The following is a 21,532-nucleotide window of genomic DNA, read 5'->3' as shown; positions in this document are numbered from 1 at the left end:
TTATTTTGAAAGTGTAAATGATGGAAATAAAATCTAACTTTTGTTGACATATTAAAAGAATGTCTAATCTGTAATTTGATGCCTTTTGGAGTTTTTTCCATCTTTCCTTGGCTTCTTTATGCACATTAATACAAATTTTTACCTGGGGTGCCCAAACTTTTAATCACCACTGTATACCATGCCCCGAGTTGATGAGCTTATTGAGAAACTAGGACAGGCTCAGTATTTTTCTGTTTTGGACCTCACAAAAGGATACTGGCAGGTTGCCAAAGAGAAAACAGCCTTTGTCACACCTGAAGGCTTATTCCAGTACAAGGTGTTACCCTTTGGTTTAAATGGCACTCCTGCTACATTTCATGGATATTGTACTCTGGCCACATCGTCGGTATGCCTCAGCTTATCTGGACGGTATCATCATTCACAGTACAGACTGGGAAAGTCACCTTCCAAAAGTACAGGCAGTGGTAGACTCCCTTAGGAAGGCCAGATTAAATGCTGACCCCAAAAATGTGCAATAGGGTTGGAAGAGACCAAATACCTGGGGTATGTCATTGGGGTGGAGTTGTCTAACCCCAGGTAAACAAAATAGAGGCCATGCGGAATTGGCTTCGACCTGTCACTACCCGGCAGGTGAAGTAGTTTCTAGGAATGGTGGGTTACTATATGAGGTTCATCCCCCATTTTGCTACGGTGGCTGCGCCCTTAACAGACCTGCTGAAGGGACGCAAGTCCGTAATGGTACGTTGGAACGAACCGGCAGAGCAGGCGTTTTCTGCTTTGAAGTCGGCCTTATGTGGGTCTGTGGGAATTTGTTGTACAGACCGATGCCTCTAAGGTAGGTCTCGGTGCTGTACTCTCCCAGGAAGTGCATTCCGTTGTCTTTCTCAGTCGCAAACTGACCCCGGCCGAGACCAGGAATAGTATAGTGGAGAGAGAGTGCCTGGCCATTAAGTGGGTACTCGAGTCTCTCCGCTATTATCTGTTGGGGAGGAAGTTTCGTCATGTGACGGATCATGCCCCCCTTAAGTGGATGTGCCAAGCCAAGGACAAAAATGCCAGGATCACCAGGTGTTTTTTGTCCTTGCATAATGTTAAGTTTAGGGTTAAACACAGGGCGATTCGGTTGCTAGGCAATGCCGATGCCCTATCACGAGTCCACTGTTGCACAAGTGTTCACCCCCTTAGGGTTGAACAAAGGGGGGGGGGTATGTGAGGAGGTGAAGTGCATTATGGTTGATGGGCGGTATGTGTCACCAAGGCTCCTGGTCTTGGTGCAGTAAGAGCTGATAATTATCCAGTGTCTGTGCTGCGATGCGGACTGACGCTGTGGCTGTAGTATGGCTGGAAGGCCAATCCGGGATGGCTCTTACTGGGAATGGTCAAGTGTTTGGTGAGGGCCATTCCCCACAATCCAGGACGCCTTTTGTTGGCCTTAAAGGCAGGCTGCCTGTCCAACTGGGGGGGGGGGGGGGATTTTGCTTGTTAGAGCTTACACTGCCAGAGAGAGCTGAGTGTGGAGATCTTCCCTTGAGAGTGTGGAAACTGTTGAGTAGAGTGCTTGGAGGTGTTACGCCGAGCGCTCCGGGTCCCCGCTCCTCCCCGGAGCGCTCGCAACATCCTCGCATTTGCAGCGTCCCGGTCAGACCTGCTGACCGGGTGCGCTGCAATATCTCTCTCAGCCAGGATGCGATTCGCGATGCGGGAGGCGCCCGCTCGCGATGCGCGTCCCGGCTCCCGTACCTGACTCGCTCCCCGTCGGTCTTGTCCCGGCGCGCGCGGCCCCGCTCCTTAGGGCGCGCGCGCGCCGGTTCTCTGCAATTTAAAGGGCCGCTGATTGGCGCAGCAGGCTTAATTAGTGTGTTCACCTGTGCACTCCCTCGCCGGATCTTGTTGCCATTGTGCCAGTGAAAGCATTTCCTTGTGTGTTCCTAGCCTGTGATGCAGACCTCCTGCCGTTGCCCCTGACTACGATCCTTGCTGCCTGCCCTGACCTTCTGCTACGTCCGACCTTGCTCTTGTCTACTCCTTTGTACCGCGCCTATCTTCAGCAGTCAGAGAGGTTGAGCTGTTGCTGGTGGATACGACCTGGTTGCTACCGCCGCTGCAAGACCATCCCGCTTTGCGGCGGGCTCTGGTGAATACCAGTAGCAACTTAGAACCGGTCCACCAACACGGTTCACGCCAATCCCTCTCTGGCACAGAGGATCCACCTCCAGCCAGCCGAATCGTGACAGTAGATCCGGCCATGGATCCCGCTGAAGTCCCACTGCCAGTTGTCGCCAACCTCACCACGGTGGTCGCCCAGCAGTCGCAACAGATAGCGCAACAAGGCCACCAGCTGTCTCAACTGACCGTGATGCTACAGCAGCTATTACCACAACTCCAGCAACAATCTCCTCCGCCAGCTCCTGCACCTCCTCCGCAGCGAGTGGCTGCTTCCGGCCTACGATTATCCTTGCCGGATAAATTTGATGGGGACTCTAAGTTTTGCCGTGGCTTTCTTTCGCAATGTTCCCTGCACTTGGAGATGATGTCGGACCAGTTTCCTACTGAAAGGTCTAAGGTGGCTTTCGTAGTCAGCTTTCTGTCTGGGAAAGCTCTGTCATGGGCCACACCGCTCTGGGACCACAATGACCCTGTCACTGCCTCTGTACACTCCTTCTTCACGGAGATTCGAAGTGTCTTTGAGGAACCTGCCCGAGCCTCTTCTGCTGAGACTGCCCTGCTGAACCTGGTCCAGGGTAATTCTTCTGTTGGCGAGTACGCCATCCAATTCCGTACTCTTGCCTCCGAATTATCCTGGAATAATGAGGCCCTCTGCGCGACCTTTAAAAAAGGCCTATCCAGCAACATTAAAGATGTGCTGGCCGCACGAGAAATTCCATGCTAACCTGCATAAACTTATTCATCTGGCCACCCACATTGACATGCGTTTTTCCGAAAGGCGTCTGGAGCTCCGCCAGGATATGGACTTTGTTCGCACGAGGCGGTTTCTCTCCCCGGCTCCTCTCTCCTCTGGTCCTCTGCAATCCGTTCCTGTGCCTCCCGCCGTGGAGGCTATGCAATTTGACCGATCTCGCTTGACACCTCAAGAGAGGACACGACGCAGCATGGAGAATCTGTGCCTGTACTGTGCCGGTACCGAACACTTCTTGAAGGATTGTCCTATCCATCCTCCCCGCCTGGAAAGACGTACGCTGACTCCGCACAAGGGTGAGACAGTTCTTGATGTCAACTCTGCTTCTCCACGCCTTACTGTGCCTGTGCGGATATCTTCCTCTACCTCCTCCTTCTCTGCTATGGCCTTCTTGGATTCCGGATCTGCAGGAAATTTTATTTTGGCCTCTCTCATCAACAGGTTCAACATCCCGGTTACCAGTCTCGCCAGACCCCTCTACATCAATTCTGTTAACAATGAAAGATTGGACTGTACTGTGCGTTACCGCACGGAACCTCTCCTAATGTGCATCGGACCTCATCACGAAAAAATTGAATTTTTGGTCCTCTCCAACTGCACTTCTGAAATTCTTCTTGGATTACCGTGGCTTCAACGCCATTCCCCAACCCTTGATTGGTCCACAGGAGAAATCAAGAACTAGGGTACTTCTTGTCTCAAGGACTGTCTTAAACCAGTTCCCAGTACTCCCTGCCGTGACTCTGTGGTTCCCCCTGTATCCGGTCTTCCTAAGGCTTATATGGACTATGCTGACGTCTTTTGCAAAAAGCAAGCTGAGACTTTACCTCCTCACAGGCCTTTTGACTGTCCCATTGACCTCCTCCCGGGTACTACTCCACCCCGGGGCAGAATCTATCCTCTGTCTGCTCCAGAGACTCTTGCCATGTCAGAGTACATCCAGGAAAATTTAAAAAAGGGGTTTATCCGCAAATCCTCCTCTCCTGCCGGAGCTGGATTTTTTTTTGTGTCCAAAAAAGATGGCTCCCTACGTCCTTGCATTGATTACCGCGGACTTAATAAAATCACGGTAAAAAACCGCTACCCCTTACCTCTTATCTCGGAACTCTTTGATCGCCTACAAGGTGCCCACATCTTTACCAAACTGGACTTAAGAGGGGCTTATAATCTCATCCGCATCAGGGAGGGGGACGAATGGAAGACTGCATTTAACACCAGAGATGGACACTTTGAGTATCTGGTCATGCCCTTTGGCCTGTGCAACGCCCCTGCCGTCTTCCAAGACTTTGTTAATGAAATTTTTCGTGATCTCTTATATTCCTGTGTTGTGGTTTATCTGGACGATATTCTGATTTTTTCTGCCAACTTAGAAGAACACCGCCAGCATGTCCGCATGGTTCTTCAGAGACTTCGGGACAATCAACTTTATGCCAAAATGGAGAAATGTCTCTTTGAATGTCAATCTCTTCCTTTCCTAGGATACTTGGTCTCTGGCCAGGGACTACAAATGGACCCAGATAAACTCTCTGCCGTCTTATGGTTGGCCACGCCCCTCCGGACTCCGTGCTATCCAACGTTTTTTGGGGTTCGCCAATTATTACAGACAATTTATTCCACACTTTTCCACTATTGTGGCTCCTATCGTGGCTTTAACCAAGAAAAATGCCAATCCCAAGTCCTGGTCTCCCCAAGCGGAAGACGCATTTAAACATCTCAAGTCTGCCTTTTCTTCTGCTCCCGTGCTCTCCAGACCTGACCCATCTAAACCCTTTCTATTGGAGGTAGATGCCTCCTCAGTGGGAGCTGGAGCTGTCCTTCTACAAAAAAATTATTCCGGGCATGCTGTTACTTGTGGTTTTTTTTGTAGGATCTTCTCTCCGGCGGAGAGAAACTACTCCATCGGGGATCGAGAACTACTGGCCATTAAATTGGCGCTTGAGGAATGGAGGCATCTGCTGGAGGGTTAAAAATTTCCAGTTATCATATACACTGAAAACAAGAATCTCTCCTATCTCCAGTCTGCCCAACGGCTGAACCCTCGCCAGGCCAGGTGGTCGTTGTTCTTTGCCCGTTTTAACTTTGAAATTCATTTTCGCCCTGCCGACAAGAACATTAGGGCCGATGCCCTCTCTCGTTCTTCGGACGCCTCTGAAGTAGAGGTCTCTCCGCAACATATCATTCCTCCTGACCGTCTGATCTCCACTTCTCCAGCCTCCATCAGGCAAACTCCTCCAGGGAAAACCTTCGTTTCTCCACGCCAGCGTCTCGGGATTCTCAAATGGGGACACTCCTCCCACCTCGCAGGCCATGCGGGCATCAAAAAATCCTTGCAACTCATCTCTCGTTTTTATTGGTGGCCGACTCTGGAGACGGATGTTGTTGATTTTGTGCGGGCCTGTACTGTCTGTGCCCGGGATAAGACTCCTCGCCAGAAGCCTGCTGGCCTCCTTCATCCTCTGCCTGTCCCCAAACAGCCTTGGTCACAGATTGGTATGGACTTTATTACAGACTTGCCCTCATCCCGTGGCAACACAGTTGTTTGGGTGGTCGTTGATCGATTTTCCAAGATGGCACATTTTATTCCTCTTCCTGGTCTTCCTTCAGCGCCTCAGTTGGCAAAGCAATTTTTTGTACACATTTTTCGCCTTCACGGTCTGCCCACGCATATCGTCTCGGATAGAGACGTCCAATTCGTGTCTAAATTCTGGAGGGCCCTCTGTAAACAGCTCAAGATTAAATTAAACTTCTCTTCTTCTTATCATCCCCAATCCAATGGGCAAGTAGAAAGAATTAATCAGGTCCTGGGTGACTATTTACGGCATTTTGTTTCCTCCCGCCAGGATGACTGGGCAGATCTTCTACCATGGGCCGAATTCTCATACAACTTCAGAGTCTCCAAATCTTCTGCTAAGTCCCCATTTTTCGTGGTGTACGGCCGTCACCCTCTTCCCCCCCTCCCTACTCCCTTGCCGTCTGGTTTGCCCGCTGTGGATGAAGTGACTCGTGATCTTTCCACCATATGGAAAGAGACCCAAAATTCTCTTTTACAGGCTTCATCCCGGATGAAAAGATTTGCCGATAAGAAAAGAAGAACTCCCCCCATTTTTGCTCCCGGAGACAAGGTATGGCTCTCCGCTAAATATGTCCGCTTTCGTGTCCCCAGTTACAAACTGGGACCACGCTATCTTGGTCCTTTCAAAGTCTTGTGCCAGATTAACCCTGTCTCTTACAAACTCCTTCTTCCTCCTTCTCTTCGTATTCCCAATGCCTTCCATGTCTCTCTCCTTAAACCACTCATCATTAACCGCTTCTCTCCCAAACTTGTTTCTCCCACTCCTGTTTCCGGTTCTTCTGACGTCTTCTCCGTGAAGGAGATTCTGGCCTCCAAGACGGTCAGAGGAAAAAAAAATTTTTTGGTGGATTGGGAAGGCTGTGGCCCAGAAGAGAGATCCTGGGAACCTGAGGACAACATCCTAGACAAAAGTCTTATCCTCAGGTTCTCAGGCTCCAAGAAGAGGGGGAGACCCAAGGGGGGGGGGGGTACTGTTACGCCAAGCGCTCCGGGTCCCCGCTCCTCCCCGGAGCGCTCGCAACATCCTCGCATTTGCAGACCTGCTGACCGGGTGCGCTGCAATATCTCTCTCAGCCGGGATGCGATTCGCGATGCGGGAGGCGCCCGCTCGCGATGCGCGTCCCGACTCCCGTACCTGACTCGCTCCCCGTTGGTCTTGTCCCGGCGCGCGCGGCCCCGCTCCTTAGGGCGCGCGCGCGCCGGTTCTCTGCAATTTAAAGGGCCACTGCGCCACTGATTGGTGCAGCAGGCTTAATTAGTGTGTTCACCTGTGCACTCCCTCGCCGGATCTTGTTGCCATTGTGCCAGTGAAAGCGTTTCCTTGTGTGTTCCTAGCCTGTGTTCCAGACCTCCTGCCGTTGCCCCTGACTACGATCCTTGCTGCCTGCCCTGACCTTCTGTTACGTCCGACCTTGCTCTTGTCTACTCCCTTGTACCGCGCCTATCTTCAGCAGTCAGAGAGGTTGAGCCGTTGCTGGTGGATACGACCTGGTTGCTACCGCCGCTGCAAGACCATCCCGCTTTGCGGCGGGCTCTGGTGAATACCAGTAGCAACTTAGAACCGGTCCACCAACACGGTCCACGCCAATCCCTCTCTGGCACAGAGGATCCACCTCCAGCCAGCCGAATCGTGACAGGAGGCTTGGAAAAAACTTGCTTGATGACGCATGGCATGGACTCTGGTGTGAACAAACACCTAAGGAACGCAGGTGAACTTTTGTTACTTTTTCCTTTGTTCTGCATTTAAGACTGTTTGCCAAGTGTGAATAAAATATTTGAACTTTGATTTGAAAAGTCCTGTTTCAGTGCCTCTATACTGCAACCGCACCTATCCGCAACAGCGAGTCATCACAATATATATATATATATATATATATATATATATGTAAATTGCAGAGGAGAGAAGGAATCATACAAAATTGTGTTCTAAAGTGATCTATTGTTTTTTGCTTACATGTGCTAAATTATTTAACCCTTTTTTTTTTTTTTATAAATGAATGTTCCTGTTCCTTTTATTATCTATAGGGCTGCTGAACATTTTTGACTTCAGTGCTTGGAAATGTTCGGGAGTTCCATATCCACATAAGTCTAGTATCCATAACCTGTAAAATATGCCAAATTGGAATTGGGAAGGAATTTTTCCCCTGTCATGGAGCAATTGGCATCAGCCTCACTGTTTTTTTTTTTGCCTTCCTCTGGATCAACACAGTAGGGTTCTAGGTTGAACTCGATTGTCTATTTTTTTCAATCTTACAAACTATGTTACTAATGGAGCATGGTGACATGTTTATTTTTTATTTTTTATTTTTTAGAGAAAAAAGGGTCTTTTTCCTGGCAACCCCTCCAATTGTATTTTCATGCCCTTAAACATTTAACAATGAGTTATAGAGAGAATGGAAAGTCTTTAGGTGACGCGAGGGGTTTGAGCAAAAATCAGTTCTAGCTAAAGGCTTTATTAGTAAGACCATTGTTGGCTGTGCCTTCTCTCACAAAACCCTTCTTACTGTAAAAAAGTAGGATCTGGGATGCGAGATGGGAGAACTGCAGCATATGATCACACATATACTGAAAGCAACATAATTTGCAGCTTTCCTACACCGTAAAGTGGTGCAAATGCAATAATAAATTCCGTCCACTGTGTATTAGGATTTAACAAACCTATTCCCTATAACCTGTTTTTTTAAAGTAATTTCTCCATAGGAAAAAAAAATATCTGAAAACAAATACAACACAACAAAACACCCCCACAAAATTGAACAAAAATAAATAAAAAGACAAAAAATTCTACACATGCTGCAGATTTTTGCTGCACTTATAGCCACTCAGTGTAAATGAGCTAAGACTCTTGCCTTTGACAGGAGTCCCCCTAGACATAGGGGGAGATTTATCAAAACCTGTCCAGAGGAAAAGTTGCTGAGTTGCCCATAGCAACCAATCAGATCGCTTCTTTCATTTTTAAAAGGCCTCTGGAAAATAAAAGATTCAATCTGATTGGTTGCTATGGGCAACTCAGCAACTTTTCCTCTGGACAGATTTTGATAAATCTCCCTCATGGTGCTCCTCGCTATCGGCATAAAGTGCCAGAGCAGGGCATCCTGTCAAAGGCAGGAGTCCCTGCTCCTTTACATATTTTCACACACTACCAATCAAATTATTGCCAGCTACACCTATATACAGGTTTTCACATATTTATGCATCTATTTATATTTTAGAGCAATAGATTTGAACTGTCATGTTCATGCTAGTCCACTTTATTGATGTTGAGGTTGTGATGTAAATAATACAATAATTGGAGACAAATATTTAGTTGCCTTTATTTATAAAAATATAAAGCACATGCTTTGGCGTGCTAATGTGTGATATCCGTTGTCTTTCGTTCTTGTCTCCTACTTTATATATGGGGATGTATTCTTTGTCTTCACAATGCACCTGGTCCATAAAAGAAATAAACAAATAACGTTTTACATACCTCTGCCTTATGATCACCTCTTTTCAGAGGAAAAAAGGTCACAACTTAATTTCTCAATATTATTTATTTCTCAACATTTATCAACTCTAATGCTTATGATAAGTAATATGTGCCTATTTGTGGTTAAGAAGGGGGGTGAAATGACACAAGGGAGGATCAAAAGAGGGAATGATGTGGCACACGGAGTGATAAAGGGGGGCCTAAAATGGCACATGGTTAATTAAGGGAGTGTAATAATGTGGCACAGGGGGTGGTCAAGAAGGGGGTGAAATGGCACAGAGGAGGGTCATGTGGGGGGATGATGTGGCACAAGGAGTTATAAAGTGAGAAAAAAGGGGAAAAAACAGAACAGAGGGCTGACGGGGAGCAAAATTAAACAATTTCCCTGAGATCTGATAGAGAGGGAGTAATTCTGGATCATTCTGTTGTTATTTTTTCATTTATTGCACATTTACCTATGCATTCTGGTCACCACTAAAGCCCCTCTGCTTCCCCTAACCCCCCATACATTTGCTGAGTAGTTTAGCCCTGTGATCCACCCCTCCCTACCCCCATGCACCCCAACCCCCTCCCCGATCACAGACTGTAATGTGTTGTTGTTTTTTTACTTTGTTTCTTTGAAAACGATTGATGGAGCGGAGTGTTAGTGTAGCATGTGGTATAGTGTATAGCTTAGGGAACCTGTGCTGTATATTGTACAGTCATGCTTTGTGGGATTTCTTTTATGACTTGTAATGACGAAAGAATGATGAATAAAGCTCTTTCAATACCACTAGAAAATAATGCTATATATAATACTGTAGAAGTGTACCTGGTATTCCCAGATGCTCACTAAGAGCCGGATCCTTTTCTATAATAATTTGGAGTAGTATATTGCAGCTGGCATCTCCTTTCTTTATCACCGTATCAATCATTGTTCGGCATTTGTTCGCACGCTGAGGTTGATTTTCATTGATATGCTCTACCTCTAAAGCATCGAGCACACGTCTTAAGCGTAATTCATCTAGCAAACCTTGCAAAAGTGCAGAGTGGCAGCGTTCTACTAACTGTGTTCGGATGGCTTCAAGTTTACCTGGAGAAAAAAAATTTCATATGAGAGAGTTAGAGAAAAACAGAACATCATTTACCAAAACACTAGTCTTAATAATATCTCCTCAACCTCAATAACCTGTTCTGTAAAGTTATTACAAATAATTTATCCTACATAGTGAACATAAAAACATTAACATAATGGCGGTGATGTCAACAAAACATTCAAACATTACGGTCAATTTAAATCAATGAGCAACAGTGGCTGCTGGGAAGTGGAAGAATGTTACTCCTCAGTGCCCCCTAGAGGACAACGCTCATCAGACCCGCCGAGACGCAAAGTCTGCACCTGAGCTTGATGAGAAATGCAATGATACAGTGGGAGATCAAAGGGAGAGGGAGAGAGGAGTGTGGAATGATGTGGCACAGGGGGTGATAAGGGGATTGAAATGACACAAAAGGGATACATGGGGGAATTAAATAACACGGGAGAGGATTAGAGGGGGGGGGGGGTGATGTTGCACAAGGAGTGATAAAGGGGGAATTGAAATGGCACGGGGAGGGTCAGAGGGGGGGAATGATGTGGCCCAGGGGGGTGATAAAGGGGGAATGATGTGGCACCGGGGGTGATAAAGGGGGGAATTGAAATTGCACAGCCATCCCCTGTGCCACATCCCTACCTCTTGACCACCCCCTGTGCCACATCATTACCCTTCCCTGAATCAAGGGAAGGGTAATGATACGGCACAGGGGGTGGTCACGAGATAGGGATGCAATGGCACAAGGGAGGATCAAGGGGTAAATTATGTGGGAGTCATAAAGGGGGGATTGAAATAGCATAGGGTGGGTTCAAGGGAAGGGTAATGATATGGCACAGGGTGTGGTAAAGAAGAGGGGATAAAATGGCACAAGGAAGGATCAAGGAAAGCAATGATGTGGCACAGGGTGTGATAGGGGAGGCTAAAATGCCACAGGGGTGATCAAGAAGGGGGTGAAATGGCACAGGGGAGGATCAAGGGGGAATGATGTGGCACAGGGGGTGATAATGGAAGGGATTAAATGGCACAGGGGTATCAAGGGAGGGGGAAATAATTTGGCCTAGGGGGGGTTCAAGGGGTGGAGGAATGAGATGGCATGGGGGATTGAGAGAGGAAATGAAATGACACAGAGAGGAAATGAAATGGCGCAGAGGGTGCGAGTTCTCTGCCTCTAGCATAATGCAAGCGTGCTGAGCTGGGAGGCATCGGGAGTGAGCGTAGCGTATTTGCTGGGGAAAATCCTTTGGCTGTCCAGGCATGCTGGGAGTTGTAGTTTTGCAATAGCTGGAGGTATACTGCCAGGGAAACACTCTGGATAGTTATACTGTGGAATACCTACATCTAATGTTACTAGGAGCTGGGTAACATCATACGGTCAACAGCAGTCATCACTCAGCTTTCCTATATAACTGATGGTAGGCAGGGAAACAAGGTAAGGCACTTACCCTGTATCACTGCATACATTCAGCTACATCTAATTCATATAGTTACATGAAAGGACCATATCCAGTATGACTGCATACATTCATTTACATCTAATTCATATAGTGATACATTCAAACTTTATCTAGTCTCACTGCATAGATTCAGGAGTCCAGGAAAGCTGAGTGATGAATGTTTTGGGGTATATGCGATGTATCAAAACTTTTCTGAACATTAGATAGCATATAATATAGATATCAAATGTCCAAGAAAAGCTGAGTGAATCCCGGGCAGATTGGTAAATCCTGGCCAGTGTATCATCTGTAATGTGCTTAATGATGTAACTATACAATATAACTAGTATCTAGATGAGTGTTTCCCAAGCAGTGTGCCTCCAGCTGTTGCAAAACTACAACTCCCAGCATGTTGGAACAGCAAAAGGCTGTGCATGCTGGGTGTTGTAGTTTTGCAACAGCTGGAGGCACACTGCTTGGGAAACACTCATCTAGATACTAGTTATATTGTATACTTACATCATATATTAACAAAAGATATATATATATATATATATATATATATATATATATATATATACACTATAGATATCTAATGTCCAAGAAAAGCTGGGTGAAAAGAAGTCATTCCCCTCCCCTAGGCATGGCAAGTCAGCAGTTGAATGATACATCTCTTAAACATGACTGTTCTCTTTCTGCAACTATGGAATCTATACACATACGTTTACAACTATGTTTCCTACAGATCTATCAGATTTATAGAACTCGCTACTAGATACATTACCCGCCATCTAGAAAGGAGAGTAGCAGCATCCAACCTGTCGATTGTTAAACAGGAAGTAGGAAATACTTAGTTAAGAAGAATGTATTTTACAGACAGCAGTGAAAGGGTGTCACGTCTTAATAGTTTCACTTTCATACGATGACCATTCATGGTTCCAGGAAAACGAAAAAACTCGATGTTTTGGTTACGTATCAGTGCAACGTCAACAAGCTAGGTGTTAATGTATGGGAGAAGTGCAAAACTACTGGGGAACAATCCAAGTTGTCATACACATCTACCGCATATACCAGTGGTCTTCAACCTGCGGACCTCCAGATGTTGCAAAACTACAACTCCCAGCATGCCTGGACAGCCAACGGCTGTCCGGGCATGCTGGGAGTTGTAGTTTTGCAACATCTGGAGGTCCGCAGGTTGAAGACCACTGGCATATACATTAAATAACAGCAAGTAAGATTAGGCTTTGTTCACACTTTCATGTGTGGTGTCCCAGCACCATATTTCATACTGTGCCTTGGTGGGGGGGTCCCCAAAGTCAGAGTCCTTAGGACTGTGGGGGTCCGTTTCCCTAGTTAGCCTCTAGTCACCCCTTAGTAAGTTAATATTTATAAAAATTATCATTGTAAATATGTATATTGCATTACTCACTTGTTTGGCGTCGCAGGACGTTAGGTCATGTGACCTGTTACTCAGAACTCTATGGTATGTTGAAGGACCTTAGGTGGTTCTTGTGTCAGGTGTTCACCCACAATGCTGTGCAACGGTTAGTGACAGTTGTTATGGACCAATCCAAAACGGCTCAGCCCCTGCCCATATAAGGGAGCTGCGGCCATTATTCGCTCTCTTGGGTTGCTGTCAATGAACGAGGTAGGACCTCTGCAACTTTCAAGTACGTTTACTAGGCCAAAGCCCTGTGGCTTCGGCCTATACCAAAGCTGTTGTACTTCTACAATTCCCCACTACTCTCCGCAAGATCACTGGACCTAAACGCACCCCTAAATCAAGCGGATCTATGCTACGGAATCTTTTAAAAGATAAATTGAGCTTATCTGCTCCCAACCAACTCTCAATCACTGCTCAACTGTAAATAGACTTTGTAATCTGGACTGTTATTGATATTGCCTGCTACAGAAAATCTTCAGTAAACGTTCTTGCAAGTTTTCAGTTAAATAGTGGTTGTGGACAATCCATATATTACGCACTCACCTATCGCTCTTGGGAAGGGTGGCGATAGGCCCAGCACCATTACAGTATTTAACCCTCACCCTGGCGTCACGAGTGACAAGGGTTAACAGCACCCTTTATTATTCAGAACAGCAACACCCCAACTACCCTACAACTCCCGAGGCGTACCACACATTGTTGTTTCCATATAAAGCAGAAGCACAAGTATACAGCATTGATGTACAAGGTGCTTTTGGTTTCAGCATGTGTCCATAGTAAAGGGATGCAGTGGAGGATCTAAATGATGTCTCCCATGGGAATGTGATCAGAATCTTATTCTCTGGGTAATAAAAAATTATTCTCTTATCCAATAACTTTCAATATTTCTTATTCATTTCAGTGAATAAACTGTATGTGCAGATACTGATCTTTAGACAATAGTAGGTGTTCGGGTCCATCTTGGCTGTGTACTAGCCATCACGCACCCTCTCATAGATATGAATGGAAAAGACATGTCATGACGTCACAAACACGAAAGCCCCAAGCTTCCATGTTCAGAACACCTCTGTTCAGAATTATGGGGGTCCCCAGTGGCCGGACCCCCGGAGATCAGACATCTTATCCCCTATCCTTTGGATAAGGGATAGGATGTCTAGGGGTGGAGTACCCCTTTAACCATTCTTTGGTAGAATGACTTGTATGCTTAGGGTCAGTGTCTTGCGGCATGACCCATGTTCTCTTGAGATTCAGCTTACGGGCAGATGTTTGCTGTTATGATTCAGTATTTATTGTCCCATCCAGGGCTGGATTATCATTGGAGTTCTTGAAACTCCAGTTCCAGGCCCTGATCCTGTCCCTATCTCAGGGGGCCCCTAGCAGTCCTTCCTTTACTACTGGCCCAGGAATTCCCCTACATTAACAGCCACTGTAACTTCATTGGTGATTTCTAACGAGGTAACCAAGGTTTTCCTTGATACACATCTTGGCCCACCCAAATTGCCATGGATTTTGTGCCATAACATTTAACCTGAGCTAATCCACATTTTAAATTGGCACTATCCAAGGTTACTTGGCACCAAGGTTACTTAGGTTATCCAGAAATCAATATTGAAATGCATTGAGTTGATTGTGCCAATTTGGTGCAAGTTTTCAATATAAAATCTGGTTTGTCCAGGTTAATATATACAACTGCAATGAAAGGATGTAGAATATTGCTTGAATATCAATGTTTGTTTTATATTAATTCAAAATGTTTGTAACTATTCTGAACTCTGCATTTTCATTTTTGAATAAGAGGCTAACTTCAGCATCCTAACTCCGTAACAAGGGGCCATTACAGCATGCCTGACATATCATCTTGGGTCCCCTGGCCTGTTGTTGCAGAGTGCCCTGTCCCCGTACAGGAGATCGCGGGGGGGCCCCAGCGGTCGGACCCCCCCCCCGTGATCTGAAACTTATCCCCTATCCTTAGGATAGGGGATACGTTTTTCAGCACTAGACTACCCCTTTAACTGATTCCAGCAGTCATCTTTCATAGTGCAGCACCACCACTTCAATCCTTATTCTTTCAGGGGTTGTCTGTGGGGTATACTAGGGCTGCCTGGGGTATATGGGGGTGTAGATGAGTAAACAGGGGCAGTCTGAGGTATACAGTTGATGTCAGGGGGTATACAGGGGATGTCCAGGGGCAGTCTGATGTATACAGGGACAGTCTGTGATATACAGGGGCAATCTGAGGTATACAGGGGCAGTCAGGGGTATACAGGGGCAGTCTGGGTTATACTGGGCAGTCTGGGTTATACTGGGCAGTTGGGAAGTATACATGGTATGTACAGGGCGGTCTGAGGTATACAGTGGCTGTCTAGGGGTCTGATTCTGGAGTCTGTGGGGGTAGGGATAATACTGGGATCTGTTTTTTTTCCCATAATAAGATTTTTATTGAGTTTTCCAATATACAGTCAAGAAATAATGAAACAAGGCAACAATTGCATTAGTCATCAGAAATCAAAGAAGAGTGGCAAGCACTCGCTCAGCAGATACAATCCTTTCCATCGGTGCGAGCAGTATTTAACATTAACTGTATGAAGAATTAAACCACTGACGCGTATTTGAGGGCAACAGGTCAACTTACATGACTGGCAATGCAGAGTTACTATGAATGCTGACATGAACGTTAAGGATATGATGACTCTGCAAGCTATATGTAACTAGTTGGGTAAGAAGATAAGAAGGGGAATGGGGAGCAAAAAGGTGTGGAGGGGAAGTGATAGGGGTGAATAAAAGAGGAACTTAGGGAAAAAGAAGTGAACCAACCTCTTAGCACCAGACAACCAGGAGCCCCCAGCACATCCAGGGCACGTGAGCCAGGTAATCTGTGGGCCAGACTCTCAGAACGTCAGTGATGTCACGTGAGTGGCAAAAAGGGGGAGCAGTGTCGGGATGGAGGAAGCTAGGTATCTAAATGGAGTGTCGCATAGTCAGTGGAGGATGCAAATGCTACCCAGGGGGACCAGATCATGTGATATTTAGATAATTGTCTACGTGAGTCTGCCAACAGCTCCTCCATCCTATGTAGCCTAGCGGCCTCTTGCAGCCAAGCTGAAATAGACGGAGGATTCGGCGATTTCCAGATCCTCGGAATTATAGTCCTGGCCGCCAAGAGCAGGAATAGGATGAAGCACGCCGTATATTTAGGGACCGATGGTGGCATAACAGAAAGTAGAAGTATTTCTGGGGAACGTTGGAGACACACAGAAGTAGTACGATTACTTACGTCCAGTACCCTAGTCCAAAAGGTTGTCAGAGAGGGGCACGTGAGCCAGATGTGCAGCATTGTTCCTTTGTCAGAATGGCACCTCCAGCACGTATCTGAGAAATTTGGGTACATCGTGGCCAACAGAACTGGCACCCTGTACCACCTCGTGAGCAACTTATAATTAATTTCCTGTGCTTTGCAGGAGATAGAGGTGCCATGACATCGGGCAAGGGCTGTAGTCCTAAATCGGGCGGCCTATGTTCCTCTCCCAGACCATTTTGATACTGGGATCTGTTTTATGTTGGGGGCCTGATCCTGCGGTCTGATTCTGAGGTCTGTATTATGCAGGGGTGATTATGGGATCAGTACACCTTTAATCTGCTGATTCCTCTACACAGGTCTTGATAAATCTCCCCCAGTGTTCCATATGCTGGTTGTGTGCTTTATGGTAATACACTGCTCAAAAAAATAAAGGGAACAAGATAACACATCCTAGATCTGAATGAATGAACTAATCGTATGAAATACTTTCGTCTTTACATAGTTGAATGTGCTGACAACAAAATCACACAAAAATTATCAATGGAAATAAAATTTATCAACCCATGGAGGTCTGGATATGGAGTCACACTCAAAATCAAAGTGGCTGATCCAACTTTGATGTAATGTCCTTAACCTGTTGGGGACAGAGGGCGTACAGGTACGCCCTCGCGTCCTGGAACTTAAGAACAGAGGGCATCCCGTATTTCTGATCACCACCGCTCACCGGGTTGTGATTGGACCGGGATGACTGCTGATATCTAGGAGCAGGCATCCCGTGGCAATGCCTAGGGGGTTCCTGAGAGCCGGTCAATTCAGAACAGCCATTTGTGGCGATTCTGGGCCAATCGGGTCACTGGTGACCTGATCGTCCGGAAAAAATAAGAATGATCAAAGCTGTCAGAGACAGCTCTGAGCATCCGAAAGGGTAGGAGCGCGGTGGCAGGGCTGCCACCTCCTCCTATCCCCTGCCATTGGTCTCTCAGGACCGAGCGACCAATGACATGTGGTGGCGGGGGTGGGTGGATTTAAAGTTCATTTCCCCCGCTCTGCCCACCGATCGAAGTCCGGGAAGAGCGGGGGGGAATGGCCTGCTTATCGGAGCAGAGGCGGATGCCGGAAAGTGCTGGGAGTTGAGGAGGCTGCAGTGAAGATCACTGGTAAGTAATCTTCACTGTGGCCTTCTAAAAGTTGCAAAACTACAAATCCCAGCATGCCCAGACAGCTAAAGGCTGTCTGGGCATGCTGGGAGTTGTAGATTTGAAACATCTGGAGGGCCACAGTTTGGAGACCACTGTGTAGTGGTCTCCAAACTGTGGTCCTCAAGATGTTGCAAAACTACAACTTTCAGCATGCACTGACTCTATGGGCATGCTGGGATTTGTAGTTTTGAAACATCTGAAGTGGCACAGTTTGGAGACCACTATATGGTCGTCTCCAAACTGTAGCTCTCCAGATGTTGCAAAACTACAATTCCCAGCATGCCCAGTCAGGGATGCTGGGCGGTGTAGTTCTGCAATATCTGGTCCTTCAGATGTTGCAGAACTACAACTCCCAGCATGCCTGGGCAGTCTGAGCATGCTTGGAGTTGAAGTTTTGCAACATCTGGAGGGCTACAGTTTAGAGACCACTACTTAGCGGTCTCCAAACTGTTCTTCCCCAGTTGTTGCATAACTACAACTCCTAGCATGCCCTTTGTCTGTCAGTGCATGCTGGGAGTTTTAGTTTTGCAACAGCTGTAGGCACACTGGTTGGGAAACACTGAGCTTGAGTCTGTTTCCTAACTCAGTGATTCCAACCCATGTGCCTCCAGCTGTTGCAAAACTACAACTCCCAAAATGCAGACCGTACATGCTGGGAGTTGTAGTTTTGCAACAGCTGGAGGCACACATGTTGGAATCACTAAGCTAGAGTCTGTTTCCTAACTCAGTGGTTCCCAAACAGTGTGCCTACAGCTGTTGCAAAACTACAACTCCCAGCATGTACGGTCTGTCAGTGCATTCTGGGAGATGTAGTTGTGCAACAGCTGAAGGCCCCCCCCCCCCCCCTCAATGTGAACGTGCAGGGTACATTCACACGGGCAGGGGTTTACAGTGGATTTCCTTCTAGAAGTTTGAGCTGTGGCAAATTTTCTGCCGCAGCTCAAACTCCCAGCAGAAAACTCACTGTGAACCCTTGCCCGTGTGAATGTACCCTAAAAACACTACACTACCACAAAATAAAAAGTAAAACACTACATATACACCCCCTTACACTTCTCCCCCCCCCCCCCCAATAAAAATGAAAAACGTCTCATACGGCAGTGTTTCCTAAACGGAGCCTCCAGCTGTTGCAAAACCTCCAGCTGTTTTGCAACAACTCCCAGTATTGCCAGACAGCCATTGACTGTCCTGGCAGGCTGGGAGTTTTGCAACAGCTGGAGGCACCCTGTTTGGGAAATACTATCTTAAGGTTTTGATGGAGACAAGCCCCATCCTTGTCTCCGGGTCTGCCCCTATTGCAAATACTTAATTTAGGCGTCAAATGGGCATGGTGCTTTATTTCAAGGAAACAGTTTAGTGCCACATATGGGGTATTTCCGTGCTCGGGAGAAATTGCGTTACAAACTTGGGGGGGATTTTTCTCCTTTTACCCCTTATGAAAAGGAAAAGTTTGGAGTTACACCAGCCTGTTAGTGTAAAAAAATAAACATATTTACACTAACATGCTGGAGTTGCCCCATACTTTTCAAGAGGTTAAAGGAAAAAAAAGACCCCCAAAATTTGTAACGCAATGTCTCCTGAGTACGGACGCACAACAGGGCTCAGGAGTGAGAAAGCGCCATTTACATTTGAGGCCTAAATTGGTGATTTGCACAGGGGTGGCTGCTGGTTACAACAGTTCTGACATGAATGCAAAAAAAATAACACCCACATGTGACCCCATTTTGGAAACTACACCCCTCAAGGAACATAACAAGGGGTATAGTGAGACTTAAACACCCTACAGGTCTTTGACTAATTTTTGTTAAAGTTGGCCGTGAAAAAAAATATAAAAAATTTCCCTGAAATGCTGGTGTTACCCTAATTGTTCATTTTCACAAGGGGTAATAGGAAAAATGCTCTGCGGATGCACTACACTGCTCAGAATAGAAGGAGCATCATTGGGCTTTTGGAGAGAGAATTAGACTGGAATTGAAGGCCATGTGCGTTTACAAAGCCCCCATGGTGCCAGAACAGTGGACCCCCCCCCCGTGACCCCATTTTGGAAACTACACCCCTCACGGAATGTAATAAGGGGTGCAGTGAGCATTTACACCACACAGAGCCCACTGTTCCAAAGATCTGCCAAAACGCCAGTGGGGTGTAAATACTCACTACACCCCTTATTACATTCTGTGAGGGGTGTAGTTTCCAAAATGGGGTCACATGTGGGGGGGGGGGGTCCATTGTGCTGGCACCACGGGGGCTTTGTAAATGCACATGGCCCCCTACTTCCATTCCAACCAAATTCTCTCTCCAAAAGCCCAATGGCGCTCATTCTCTTCTGAGCATTGTAGTTCACCCGCAGTGCACTTTATATCCACATATGGGGTATTTCCATACTCAGAAGGAATGGTGTTACAAATTTTTGGGGGCTTTTTTTCTTATTACCCCTTTGGGGTAACACCAGCATTTCATTGAAAAAATATAAATTTTTATTTATTTTTATGTCCCACTTTAACGAAAGTTTGTCAATCATCTGTGGGGTGTTAAGGCTCACTTTACTTACTCCCTGTTATGTTCCTTGAAGGGTGTAGTTTCCAAAATAGTATGCCATGTGTTTTTTTTCTTCTTCTACTGTTCTGACATCATGGGGGCTTCTTAAATGCGACATGCCGCCAAAAACCATTTAAGCAAAATTCGCTCTCTAAAAGCCCATTGTCGCTCCTTCCCTTCTGATCCCTCTAGTGCACCCACAGAACACTTTACATCCACATATAAAGTATTTCCTTGCTCGAGAGAATTGGGGTTACAAATTTTGGTGGGGCATTTTCTCCTTTTACTCCTTGTGAAAATGAAAAGTTTTGGGAGGCCTTTTTACGTTTCACCCCTTGTAAAAATGAAAAAAATGGGGCTACAATAACAGTGTAAAAAAAATTTTGATTTTTATTTTTCTCCTCCATTTTGCTGCTATTGCTGTGAAACACCTAAAGGGTTAACAAACTTTTTGAATGTCATTTTGAATACTTTGAGGGTGCAGTTTTCATAATGGGGTCCATCATAGGGGATTTCCAACATAAAGACCCTCATATTCACTTCAAAACTTAACTGGTCCCTGAAAAATTCTGATTTTGAAATTTTCGTGAAAAATTGCTGCTATACTTTGAAGCCCTCTGATGTCTTCAAAAAGTAAAAACATGTCAACTTTATGACGCCAACATAAAGTTAACATATTGTATATGTGAATCAATGTGTAATTTATTTGACATGTCCCTTTTCCTTACAGAGTGCATCAAAGTTAGAAAAATGCTACATTTTCAAATTTTTTCTGAAATTTTGGAATTTTTCACCAAGAAATGATACAAGTCATACCCAAAAACACACCAGAACAAGGGAAATTTGATGAAAAATAATTGATACTTTATTGGACATATATATAAATAAAAGCAATTAAAATGAGACAGCAGCAAAGCAGAAGAGAGAAATACACTGCTACGTAAACTTAGTATATAAAAGGTAGGGGATGTGCATTTATATTACCGTATTTATCGGCGTATAACACGCACTTTTTAGGCTAAAATTTTTAGCGTGTTATACGCCGATACACCCCCAGGAAAGGCAGGGGGAGAGAGGCCGTCGCTGCCCGCTTCTCTCCCCCTGCCTTTCCTGGGGTCTAGAGCCCTGCTGCCGGCCCTTCTCTCCCCCTGGCTATCAGCACCGCTGCCCGTTCTGTCCCCCTGACTATTGGTGCCGGCGCCGATAGCCAGGGGGAGAGAAGCGGCGCCGACAGCCAGGGGGAGAGAAGGGGCAGCAGCACCCATTGCCGGCGCCACTGCCCCGTTGCCTCCCCCCATCCCCGGTTGCATAATTACCTGTTGCCGGGGTCGGGTCCCCGCTGCTTCAGGCCTCCGGTGTGCGTCCCCTGCGTCGTTGCCATGCGCTGCACGGCGCGGCGCATGATGTATTTATGAAGAAATATAAAATCTCATCCCTTCCCCAATATCGCGCCACACCCCTACCCCTTATTTCCCTGGTTGAACTTGATGGACATATGTCTTTTTTCGACCGTACTAACTATGTAACTATGTCAGTGCGCCGCGCAGCGCATAGCCAGGGGGAGAGAAGGGCCGGCAGCAGGGCTCTAGACCCCAGGA

The 21,532-nt window shown here is 46.4% G+C and overlaps 1 protein-coding gene across 1 annotated transcript; it reads right to left on the bottom strand.

Moving 5' to 3' along the window:
• Positions 1–8,756: 8,756 nt before the first annotated feature.
• On the bottom strand, positions 8,757–12,382 carry CARD16 (caspase recruitment domain family member 16). The gene is made up of 3 exons (XM_056560781.1): positions 12,243–12,382; positions 9,767–10,027; positions 8,757–8,915 (listed from the first exon to the last, which is right to left on the bottom strand). The coding sequence occupies exons 1-3, from the start codon at positions 12,247–12,249 to the stop codon at positions 8,905–8,907; spliced, it is 279 nt and encodes a 92-aa protein (XP_056416756.1). The 5' UTR covers positions 12,250–12,382; the 3' UTR covers positions 8,757–8,904.
• Positions 12,383–21,532: the final 9,150 nt, after the last annotated feature.

This window comes from Hyla sarda, chromosome 2, assembly GCF_029499605.1.
Source record: "Hyla sarda isolate aHylSar1 chromosome 2, aHylSar1.hap1, whole genome shotgun sequence".
Lineage (NCBI taxonomy): Eukaryota > Metazoa > Chordata > Amphibia > Anura > Hylidae > Hyla > Hyla sarda.
Note: the sequence above shows the minus strand (reverse complement) of the source record. Positions and strands in the feature narration are given on the sequence as shown.